This window comes from Tachypleus tridentatus, chromosome 11 (assembly GCF_004210375.1).
Source record: "Tachypleus tridentatus isolate NWPU-2018 chromosome 11, ASM421037v1, whole genome shotgun sequence".
In the NCBI taxonomy this organism is placed as follows: Eukaryota; Metazoa; Arthropoda; class Merostomata; order Xiphosura; family Limulidae; genus Tachypleus; species Tachypleus tridentatus.
In genome coordinates this window covers 70,145,753-70,158,784 of record NC_134835.1, presented here as the reverse complement: position 1 = coordinate 70,158,784, position 13,032 = coordinate 70,145,753, and the positions used below count along the sequence as shown (strand labels likewise).

The 13,032-nt window shown below is 30.1% G+C and overlaps 1 protein-coding gene across 5 annotated transcripts in view; it reads right to left on the bottom strand.

Moving 5' to 3' along the window:
• LOC143232408 (zinc finger C3H1 domain-containing protein-like) overlaps positions 1 to 13,032 on the bottom strand; it is a 106,542-nt gene that overhangs the window by 42,366 nt on the left and 51,144 nt on the right. For all 5 annotated transcript variants that reach the window (XR_013017524.1, XM_076467835.1, XM_076467834.1 and 2 more), the window contains 7 exons: positions 10,619 to 10,734; positions 6,896 to 7,027; positions 6,001 to 6,122; positions 3,688 to 3,786; positions 2,222 to 2,332; positions 1,504 to 1,684; positions 792 to 978 (listed from right to left, as the gene is read on the bottom strand). Coding sequence is in view for 4 of the 5 variants with exons in the window: in XM_076467835.1 (XP_076323950.1) it covers positions 792 to 978; positions 1,504 to 1,684; positions 2,222 to 2,332; positions 3,688 to 3,786; positions 6,001 to 6,122; positions 6,896 to 7,027; positions 10,619 to 10,734 (948 nt within the window). In the remaining variant the exon portion in view is untranslated. The remainder of the gene's footprint in view (positions 1 to 791; positions 979 to 1,503; positions 1,685 to 2,221; positions 2,333 to 3,687; positions 3,787 to 6,000; positions 6,123 to 6,895; positions 7,028 to 10,618; positions 10,735 to 13,032) is intronic.

Below are 13,032 nucleotides of genomic sequence, written 5' to 3'. Positions count from 1 at the left end.
ACCTGATTGAGCAAAGCAAATATTTCCAAAAATGAAAGAGATGGTTAGGGCCACTGTGTTTCATTCAATAAATATAGTAATATCTCAGGAAATAGAAAAGAGGTTCTTATTTTATATTCTAGCTTGTCAATATCTGTAATACAGGTTTTTAATTTGTATTTGGGCATCACAAACATCTAATCTGCAAAATGAGGAGGTTAAGTGTGTAATTACTACATAGCTATTAAGGTAAGGGTTCATAGTTTAAATTACCAACATTTTATAATTGCAAAGGGTGGAGTTGGGAGTTATACAAATGTTGAAATATAGGGTAACTTATTTTTTACCATTAGCTTATTTTAACATCTGTAATCTAGGTCAATATATTAGGGGGTGATTGTCTTTCCATAAATTATTACAGACAGCATTACATATCTTCTGTAATGGCTTCCTAGTATGACACTTGTATTTGGACCATTCTGGTAGATGAAATATCCCCAATGTCTTTGGGTGCTATGACCAAAGTTAAACAATAATAACAGTAACTGATAACAGATTTTATATATTTTATAATACACATTTTAGTTTTGTGTGTGTGTGTGTGTGTGTGTATCTATACACATATGAACATCAAAGACAGCTTTTACTCCTAAAGCCAGTACTATTCACTCGGTTCCAAATTCAAATAATATAAGCACAGAGGCTATCATCACCTACGACTCTTAAGAGGCAATACTCAAACTGTTTAACTGAAAAAGGGAAGCCAATAAAAGCAACAACTGCTATGAAATAACAGAATAATTAAGATGTACCTTCCACCAAACTTCATAATGAGGACAAAAGTTTAATGCTTGTTGACATAACTGTAGAATATCTTTACTCTGATCACGTTCAGCATACAGAGTCAGATAATGTCTCCACAGCTCAGGATCAGCTGGGTTACTCTCTAGACCACGTGAAAGAATATTTAGAGCCTGGTCAAGACTGCTGATATCTTTTCTGGAAAAAAGAGAAATTAAAATAATTTCTCATTACACAATCAGTTATTGGTATATACTAATTCTTTTTATGAAAGTGCTGCTTGAAAATAATACTTTTTAACTAAGTAAATCAAATTCCATTTATGTACATCACTATTAAAATTTATAGATCAATATGATTTGCCATATCTTCCCTTACTATAATACAAAAGCTTTTGTTAAAGTTTTAAGATCACATAAATAACAATAAATCTTGTAATGTATATATACAACTTAATGTCCCAAAATTAACTTTTAAACATTGTAAATCCTCCAATTTCAAAAACAGAAATTAGAATGTAGGATTTACCATTTAAAAAAAATAATCCATAAGTAGTGAAAAAACTCATTTCATAAAGTTTACTTATAATAAACTAGTCAACAAAAACACAGAAGAAACTCTGTTTCTGTAATCCAACAATATTAAGACTGAAAAGCTGTACTATTCACAGTAAAAACAAATGTTTTCAATGTTATTTTTGCTTTTTTAAATCCAACGTGGTACCTTATATGATTGTGAAGATGGTGATATGCTAGTTTCAACCACAGCTGAATGTTGTGAGGACTTTCATGAACTGCAGCCTCAAGTCCTGCCAAACCTCTGCAATCTGATTTAAAATAGCGAGAATCAGATTCCAAAATTACAGCATCTGGATCATAATCAGTCCTAGTCAGCTGTAGTCTTTCTGAAATGCATAAACGTTTTCTATTAAAATAACACAAGGGAGTATATAATAAACTTAATGGGATAAAAACACTTCAAGACATAGCAAGATTTAAATGACAAAAAGCTGAAGAACATAATTAAAATCACAGGATGATATATTCATACTAATAAATATGATAGTTAATGTACATGTATTATTATATTTGTAAAAATGGCTCATTTAGGTTGAGAAATTTTTTTTACGTAGAGGAGCGAACAATGTTTCGACCTTCTTCGGTCATCGTCAAGTTCACTCCTACATTAAAAAAATTCTCAATCAAAAAGAGCCGTTTTTACATATATATTTTTCTCTACAAGTGGGTTTTCTCGACATCACTGATTAATGTACATTTATTGTTTACATTAATTTCTAACTTTTTACTTCTATCACTCAATCTTGTTACAACATTTAATTTAGCTTTTATAAAACAAGAAACATTAGTGTGACAATGAATCTTTTATACACACTAGTTTTTTTTAATCAAAGTTATAAATCATACTTGTTATAAAATCTCACCTTCTGTTTGTTTTATATTAAGCTTCATTGTTCCATCCAATTCACTATAATTCTTATTTAAATATCTTGGAAGAAACTTTCTTTTTTGAAGAATAACATAGCTTGTTGGCCCTAATTCAATTGAACATTTTCAGTTACTGCAAATCAACATATTACATCATATATCCATTCATATTAGCAATTTTATATTTTACCACCAAAATTCAACCTTATACCCTATAAATCTTAATATATAACAATGCTTAAAGTTACGTACAATACAGTACAGACATTGATGCAGGACAACAAAACACTGTATGCTTGTCAAATTATTCTCAAAAATGTGAACATTAGCATCTGTACAAATGATGTAATTTTTTCAAAAGTTGCATATTTAAGATTTCCATTAAGAAATTTTGTAACAGCTTTTGTTAGTAGGATAAATTTACTCCAAAACAACCTTTCACCTCTAATAGTGACACAATTATGTACAGCATTCAAAGTACAAGTACATTCAACCTACAAACATATCCAATCAAATACTCTGGTTTATATAGTAGCTCCATCTGTTTTTAAATATAAGTAACTTAATACAAATGCTCCTCCTGATGTTTTATGAATGTTAAGTTCTAATTCTTAGTTTCTCCATAATAATGGTTTATACATTTCAATCAACTTACAAAAATACAAAAAACTATTTATAGCTATCTTTTTCAACTGAAGAAAGGAATCAAAAAGAAAGTACAAATAATAAAATATTATTCTGAACATAATGGACAGTAAATACACAAATACAAGGTGCAATTACTGGATATGTTTGTTTTTACTTAACCCTTTTGGTGAGGTTGGTGACTGCAGTCAACTTGAAGGCTCAGCGAGGCAGGCGACCTTCCTTTATTCCTGTTATTCTTATGTATTGAATTTAACATATATAGTATTGGATACAATCACTCAATATTTCAGGGATTTTTGTTCAGTTATTGCCGAGATATCATGCTTTTAGTACTGAAACTGTAATCAGTTGAAGTATCAATCATATATGTTCAGCACCATGCCAAATATTAAAAGTTGTTATTCAGCACTGAAAGGGTTAATACACTTATTTTGAGAAATTGTAAACAAAGCTCACGCACTATGTTCTAAGTATTTTTATTTGTTACTACGCATATGAGATCAAGGCAAATATTTATCAATTCCTTTTGTGTCAAGCTTTTTATGGAACTTAACTAAAGAAAGGCATGTTTTTACTTTGCTTTTTGATAGCCTAGTGTAATACATAAGGCAAAAAATAAAACAATACAAGGAGAATTGGTTTGTCCAAGTTAACTTGGGCAAATATTTCTTGACAAATGGAGGGTAGCAGGGTTTCCTCAGGCAAATCATAAAAGGGATTAATATATAACATGTACAGAAGCATTTTTTAACTGTGCATACTATAATGACCCAACCTTAACAACTCAGACTTCAATATATTCCAATCTACTTACCATTTTGTAGTTCTACATTAATTCTTTTCACAAGTTTTTCACACTTCTCCTCTAATGACAGATCTGAACAAGATTCACAGAATACTTCCACATACTTTTCTGTAAAATAGAGTAATATACTGTAATGAACCTTTGAAGCTTCTTTTGAACTAATAAACTATAATATAAATTTCACTTATTATTCAGTTAAAAACTTTGTATTCTTTCCTTTCATATTTATTACTTATAAAGTGAAGGTAAACAGAAGTAAATTAAAAAAATAATTAAAAACTGAAATTTTAGAAGAAAAACTTACAATTCATAGTAACCAAATACAAACCCCTTCTATATCATAACTAAAACAACACATTTCACAGTAGAATTACAGAAGGTTGAGAAGATTATACTGAAAATGTTAATAAGCAAGTCATGTGACAACCATAACCAATATAAGATGATTGTGAAATGGCATATATCCAAACTACATTTTGATATTATATAGTTATTTGATAGTAGTACAATGTCACTTAAACATTACTAGTTTTGAACAAGGTATCTAAACAGCAGGGTTTGTTTGTTTTAAGTTAAGCACAAAGCAACACAATAGAGTATCTGCACTCTTCTCACCACGGGTATAAAAACCCTGATTCTAGCATCACAAGTCTGCAGACATACTGTAGTATCACCGGGAAGCATAACACCAGGGATTTGAATTTTCAAATATTGAATGAAGTGGTGTTTATTGGTATGGAAAAATAAAGGAAAAATTATGGATCAACCTGAGGCATCAAGAACCATCCACAAAGAGGAGTATAGTAAGATATATCACAGCCATGGTGAATAAAGTGAGAAGTCTTGTAACAAGGTGAATGCATAAATACAAAGGCCAGTGGTAAAAGACTTCCAAATGCCCTAATCAACAAACAATAAGCCGCACAATTAAGAATGATCTCCATCTATAAAGGGCATCACAAGCATAAGTTGTTTACTGAGAAATAAATGACCAACTATAAAAACTGTATGTAGATGAGGGAAGTATGTGGTGATCCTTGACATTTCATATGCATACCTTAATAACTGTGAAAATGTCTGGTGTTATTGTCTATAGGTCAATAGTGAAAGAATTTACACAAATGGTAAACCACATGAAATTATCTCAGAGCAATTTGTGATAGTTGCTGATAATATGTCAGGTACAAGTTGGAGATCAGTAGTATTGATTTAAAGGTCAAGATGAGTTCTGCCCACAATAAGACTAACACTCGAGATTCTCTGTAATACACAGAAATATTAGCTTTAAACAGAAACAAGAATAACAAGGTATGTGTCCACCAATATAAAGTTTCTCATCATGCCTACCATACAAAAATTACAAATCTAAAAAAAAAAAAAAGAGAGAAAAGGAAAATGAAATGGGTATTTATGCTTTTCCATACAGATATACCAAGCAAGTTACCAAATGCAGCATCTATACAATTCTGAGCAACTAGACTGTTGAAATAGTGCTCAAAAACCATCATCTTCATATGTTAGATAGCTTCTGGAAAGTATGCATGAATGAAATGTGTGCTTTGGACACAACAGTCTTAAAATGGAGCCTTTTGAAATGGAAAAATATGCTGCAAAACTAGTGTTAGGATGCATGATCATCAAACAGAGCATAATTTGACACAATAACATATTGTTTGAATGTGATGTAGTCAACAGTTTCATTTAGTAGATGAAAACCTTGACTTCCTGTGAGTTATACATCATATACATAAAATTAAACACAAGAGAGAACTATTAACAAATCCCAAAAAAGGATATGACAGGTGGGGTCAGATTTTCTATTTATTAACTTTGTAACCAAACAAAATAGAAGGCTATAAAAACTGTGGTTTTTCTGAAAAATGGCAAATCTATGGTGAGTTATTTAGATTTATTTTGTATTTTTTCAAGAGGTAGTGGATAAAACAGAGAAGACAAGATGCCTAAAGAAAATGTATCACACTAGAGGTAATTCAAGATTTTAAAAATAAACTTGTAAAATTGGGAACTTAAAACTTATAATATACTATTAAAATATGTATTAACTAACATTTTATGCTATAGTAACTGGTATTATCATTAAGAGAGTAGTTTAATACAATTTTGAATGTAAGGTTAGCACTGTGTCATACATAATAAAGGACTAAAGCAAAAGGGTCAAGAGAGATGCTCAATTTGAATAAAATGTTTTAAGATTAGAGAAATAATAAAACATTCTTGTTAAAACACCCATTGTACTGTTATCACAATGTTAAGTTACATCTACATGAATAAACACATTTCTCAAGTTTTAAATGCACATACTTAGTTTATCTAGACTGTCTTGTGTGCTGTCATTTTCAGAAACTCCACACAGACTGGGACAATAACACAGCAGGTCCAAGAGAACATCCTGAGGTAAAGTTTTGTAATTAGCTTCATGCTGCCTGTGAAGAAAATGAACGAATTATAAACCACTCTTAATTTCTACTATATAGCTTGTTTTGAAAGTTATGCGAGTTCACTTCAAAAATGTAGTCATTCTGTTTCCTGCATATCTGTCATTTACAAACTTATTCACTATCCATACCTCTCTGGAGAAAAAACAACTTGTAAGAACATACAACAGAATTACAATTTTTCAGAAAATACATAAAAGTGTATATTAGTCTTTTGTATCAACATGACATCACGATATGCCTAATTCCAATATATCAAAGCAACTTATAATAATTTGCAAATAAATTCAAATATTAAATAAAGTAGAAGATTTATAGAAATATAATTAAACAATTATTTAGAAAATTGTTTTTAAGTGAAATTCCTGATTTTAGCAGCAATTTTTTCTTGCTTAAAACAATGTATTCAAGATCTCCATGGTATGTTACAATAAAAGTACTTACAATATATTTAATTATATTAATATAGCAATAACACCATATTTGCTAGGAAGTGTCAACACAGATAATATAAGAAATAATTCAATGAGTACTAAATTAAAAAACAGATTAAAGTAATAATTTGTTTTTAGATAATTTCCAAAATTCATAGAATACTTTTTTACTTTAAAACATTTTTAGACTTGCACTAAATATCATTAAGATGCATTTTTATTCACATGCTCTCTCTAAAGTAATCATGTTTAAAGCACAGAATACTAATCATAATTTTTGTAACTTTTAATTTCACTAATTTTTTTTTAGTCAATCTTTATACAAACCTTGTGCACTGATCATCATTACATGTTCCAAGAAGATCAAAACGACATAAGTGGGTAAGTGGATTTATCTGATTTGAGTACGTTGAGCTACTACATTCCTGGAACATGTGTGTTGAGAAATGAGGGTTAAGCCTGAGAAAATAAAATCATTAATTTTCCTTTTTTATATTTCTTGAATTGATTGACTGAATGAGTATTTCACAATTATAACTGTGATATGCAAAAGTTAATCCTATTTTATTATAGAGAGACTGAATATCAAACTGGAGAACATTTACATTTATGTTTATTCGGTCTTATATATGTATATATAAATAAACCAGCTTTGGATATTGCAAGTACTAACTCATAATATTTGAGGAACATGTCTAACAAATAATTCATAAAAATACTAATAATTTAATAAACCTTTTATTTTTTGGCAATCCAAAACAGAACAAAGAAGTTTAGAATCCAAAATACTACTACAAAATTGTTCTTTATAATTGCTTCTATAAAGAAAAAATGAGTAAACACCCCTAAATTTCAATTTAAACAAATATGAAATTTTCCCGACCCATATTTTCAATAATAGGCATTTTAATTTAAAACATAAATACTATTACACTAGATACCAGTTCTGTATTGCCAATAAGCAAAAAAAAATAAAAAAATCAATCCTCATATAATTCAGTGCCTATATTACAACCCTTTTAAAGTTGCATTCAAAATTTAATTAAACTAATTTATTAGCAATGTACATAAATGAAATTGGTATCAAAACAGTTTATTATTCAAATTTAATTTCTTGATTTCAAAAGGAAGTGTTCAACCAAATTTTCAATCTTCACTCATGTATCCCATGGTACTTCTTTCCTTACTCCAAACTGCCCACTTCAAAAATTTTATTCCTTTATTATTTTCTAAGCATCCAAAGTCTTAAAACACTTACATATTAAATAAACCCATGGTAAAATAAAAATAGCATCTATTTTCTTTCCCTCAACCCATTACACAGTTTTCTCCACAAGTCAGAGTTACTTTCAAATTTTAACTAAACACTTATACAATCAATGTATGTAAACAAAATTAACTTTAAAATACAAGTTATGATTCAAAGTTTTATTTCATCTTAGTTTTAACTCCTGTATTTCAAAAGAAACCTTTAAAAACTTAACAAAAATTCTCTACTTTGCATTTCATTTAAATAATATAATGCCAATTATGTAGAAGTATATTTAGACAAGATGTTTACTTCAACTATTAACACGGGTTTTAAGGTTCTCTGGATGAATGCAGTTGAAACAAGTAATACATTTTATCAATCGGGTTGTTCATGACAGTCTACATGAGAGAAATGATTAATAAAAAGAACAAAAACAAGTCAGCAAACTCTTAACCAAAGAAAAGCTCAAGCACTACTGGCCCATGCTAAAAGGTGTGATTTCAGGCTCATATATACAAACATTTACCTACTCAGAATTATACAACTACATAGAGAAGTGATGCCTGTGTTTGCAAAGCTGTGTACAATAGCTCTACATATAGCTGTTACAAGTGTTGAGTGCAAAAGGAGTTTCAGTGCTCAAAATAGAATGAAAAACAAATACAGATGTTCACTGAAAGCAAAAATTCTAAACAGTGTTTTGAATATTTAAATGAGTAATATTCAATTATGAAAAGATGATCCAATTAGAGCAGTCAGATTAGGTGTTAGAAAAAAGGGGCAACTTTGTCAACCATATATGCTTAGGATGAAGGAGACAGTGCTTTAGCACCCACAGGAGTTGTTCAACAAATACAATATATTAATTTAACGTAGATATGTTACAGATGTTTATGCAGTTTAACATGTAAATATGTGAAAGTTTTAAAGTTAAACAGTTAAAGTTCTTGGTAATCATGTACAGGAAGTGCTGGAATCTTTTATATCTAGTCACAGTTCAGGATATATTATTCAGCAGGGGCAGAGCTGCAACAGATGTGCACAGATACTAGTCAGTTATAAACAGTTATTCATATTAATTCAGCTATGATGTAAAGACTTAAATTAGTCATACCAGATTCTGTTCAGGCTAATCAAATATATACATCAGTTTTGTAATATAAGCCTACATAAGAGCACTTTTTTTCTATCTTTAGACTGAAGATTGTATTAAAGCAATGTCAATATAATGATTTGTAAGTGTACAAAAACTTACACATTATAAACCATAAGCCTTAGGCTTTATAACATGTAAAAATAATGTCTTAAGGAGAAAAAAAAAGGATTTAAATACTCATTGAAATTTTGCTTTTAAACTTTGAGTTGGATTTCATGGGGCAAATACTCAATGACAAAATTTTATCTAGAGCTCTGTGAAGATACAGTTCATTATACTTAGGACTTATATTTTAATTAATTATGTATTATTTATTTCAAAATGCATAATTGAATGACTCAAGCAGTTTTTTAAATAAACATCAGTTTTCAAGACTTATAATAGTATGTGGTGTATAAATATGCCAAAAGAATGCACATCTCTCTGAGATACTATATTACCTGAAAGCAACACTGACTTGTCTACTACCATTTATTATTAATTTCTATATAAGGAAAACAAAACACTAAAAATTAAAATAGATGAAGAAAGGTATTTTTATATTTCATATTATTATTCTGAATTTGAGTGCAAATAATTACTATAGATAACACTTTTAGTATGGAGACAATTAAAATGTCATTTTTGTCTACAAGATGCTTACTTTTAACAAAATAATACTCAATTTGCTGAGAATATATCAGAGTTACCATATATATTTGTGCTTCACCCTCTCTTTCAAAGCATCATTTACCTCATGCCTCATATTCAAACTTTCATAAAACTTTGTTTTACAAATTAGCATAGCATAAATCATAGTTAATAATCCATATTTTAGCAGTATACAAGTTTAAAGTTCTTAATTCTATAAGTCAATATTTAATAAAATCCTTAATTTCTTCTAGTGATTTGTGACATTTTCTCTGGGCATCTCCTTTCTTTTACTCACCACCACTCCAATATGTACAAAACGTAACGTAAATTTTTCATTATAACACTATCACTGCTCAGACAAACCATAATTTTTATAGCCTTCAATATTGTTTGGCTACAGAGCAACCATCAAACAGAAAATTAAACCCTCCTGCCACACCCTCTCTTTTAGGACTTGTTTATGCTTCTTGCTTACATTTAATTATATCTACAACTAATAGAAGCCAAGGTTTTTTATGTATTAAATGATGTATTATATTACATTATTTTCTGAATAAAGAATTTCCTACTTCTTTGTTAGTACAAGATTTGTCCCCATGAGAAATATAATGACCAACTTTGATCAATCTCCAATGGCTTTTGTCAGAACAATTGTGAATGTTAGAGGAAATTGCCTGCCTTTTGCATGTTATTATTTCTATGTTCCTTGGTGCACTATTTATTCAAATAAAAGTTATTTAATGTACTACTACTATCAGTATAAAATATGTAGGCTTAGGTATAATTGAAATCAAGAAAAAAGAATATTGTGAAAGTAATTGTTTCCTTGTTTTTCATGCATGCAATATACATTCTTAACTTTACATTTAGACTGCTGTAATGTTGAAAACTAGTTTATTCCGTAATCAAGATCTAGTTTTGCCAATAGAGAATACATATTTGTGGCATTAATTACGACAGTTTATCCTTAATAATACTTTCTTCAAGCAACTTTTCAAATATTTCTCACCTATATGACTTCATATGTACAAGTGGGCTACTATAATGAACCCCGTTGGATCCTAATTTCAGTCTTTCACTATTACCAGTTGACTCATCTTGCGAAGGAACTCTCACTTCATCATTCTGAAAAGCAACATATGCCTCAATAAGTTAAAGCTATTCTGCACACATACTTCCACTACAGACAGAATAATACCATTATTAAGCTTTCAGCATCAGTTCAACTTATTTGATCTAGTAAAAAATTAGCAGTATAACAAATAGCTAATGAGCTACTTATTCAAAATCAATAGCTTATTATACACTTTTCCTCATGAACACAACAAGAATAATAACAGACTATCAACAATCGTTAAAATACAGGTCTGACTGATTAGTATAATCCAAATCACGTGCACTCTCTTTTCATCATTTGCTTATTGCCTTAATATTGTAGCCTAATATTATGCAACTTTTTAAAGAATGCATCATGGGATACATAAGTGTAGTGTTATTCATTCATATTATAGAGGAAATGACAGACAAATTCTCCTTTACATAGTCACTTTCAGAGGACTCCTATAAAGAATACTTCTTGTAAGCTTACTATCTCTATTCAAAACATCTCAATTTCACATCACAATCATTTCAAGGATACCACATTTTTATAGTCAAGATAATTATGGGGAATACAAGGGCAAAGAAACAGGAATGGAAAATAGTTATCAAATGCAAGATAAATACAAATTAAAAACGGTTTCAGAGTTTAGACATTATTTCAATTAACATGGTCGTACATGCAAGGTTTTAAATATTATTTACAAGTTATATGTGATTTTCATGTAATTATAGTGTTGAAATATTAGCATGTGTTCTTTAATAGATGAGTTATGCAGTCTTCATGATGAACAAATAAAGGTAAAATGGGCAGTAATTGCCCAGTTAAGAGTGACACTTTAGGATATTCTTGGAGTATTAATCTACAAAAAATCTCAAGTGTAAAGGACAATGATTTAAAAAGACTTCTGTCTTCAGGTCTAGCATGAAGATGAAAAACTAGTATTTCAAAATGTCATCCTTTCCACTTGAGCATAACAAATCTCAATAAACAAAAAATTTTGATGTTAAAAGTAATGTATATTGCTTAAACTTACTTTGAAACTATAATCAAGAGTACTGTAAATGTAACTTCTTCCCAATGTTTTAGTTGCAATAAATAAAATAAGCACTACAAAGTTTCAAGCTCCTCAGTGGCAGAGTGCCAGAAACCAAGTTTTGATACCTGGTGTGGGCAGAGCACAGGTAGCCCTTTGTGTAACTTTGAGCTTAATTACAAACAACAACAAAGTTTTGAATGACCATATTCACAATATATTTCACCCATTACTTTAAAGTCCATATACATTTAGCTTTTGAGTTATATTAGGTTGTCCAGAAATAGATGCCTGAATTCTCATGATGACATTTAGAAGCCAAATATTGAGTAACTTATCATTGGTTGGTTGAATCCAACATTTGTTGTGTACAAGATGTCTTAATTGTGTGCTGTTTCAACTCTACTCAGAGTAAGTTTAGCAACCCCCAAGGCAGCATAGACAAGGACTTTTGTCTGATTTTCCTCTACTACTTCAAACGTGGACGAAAAGCTACCAAAACTACAAGGAAAGTCAACCAGGCAATTGGCCATGGATCTGTTACTGAATGTACAGTTCAGCATTGGTTCCACTAAGGTTGTAGAAGAAAGCCATCCTTCAATGAAAAGACATTAAGAGAAGCAGTTGAGACAGACCCTCACACGACAGTATGTGAGCTTACATAAAAGCTAGGCATAAGCAAATCAAATATTACCAACCATCTGAGTGCGATTGGAAAGACAAAAAAGTTGGATAAGTGGATTCCATATGAGCTAACTGAAGATAAACAAAATCAGCATTATGAGACCTGCTTTATGTTGCTACTAAAGAACCAAAATGATCCATTTCTTGAATGGATAGTGACATGCGATGAAACGATCTGCACAATGGCTCGCCTGCAAAACAACCCCAAAACCCAAGTTTCATCACAGAGATGTCATGATGACTGTTTGGTGGGATTGTGGTTGGCATCATTCACTGCAACTTTTTGAATCCAGGAGAAACAATCACAGTTGACAAATACTGTCAACGACATTTATTTCTGGACAACCTAATATATGGCATGCTATTTTCCTGTAACTTGCCAGTGATGTGCTTGTATGCATCTGTTAATAAGGTACACAACATTTTTGTAGGATGCAATCCACTTTTTAATTGCATAAAAATAATTTAATAACTATAAACTACATATAGTATGCATGAAGTCTACCTGTACTTTAAGATGTACACACAACATTGACTCCATCACCTGTTTATAGCTTCAGATATTCAAGTGCATAATAAGCTACTTGTATCTTTAGTTAGGTTA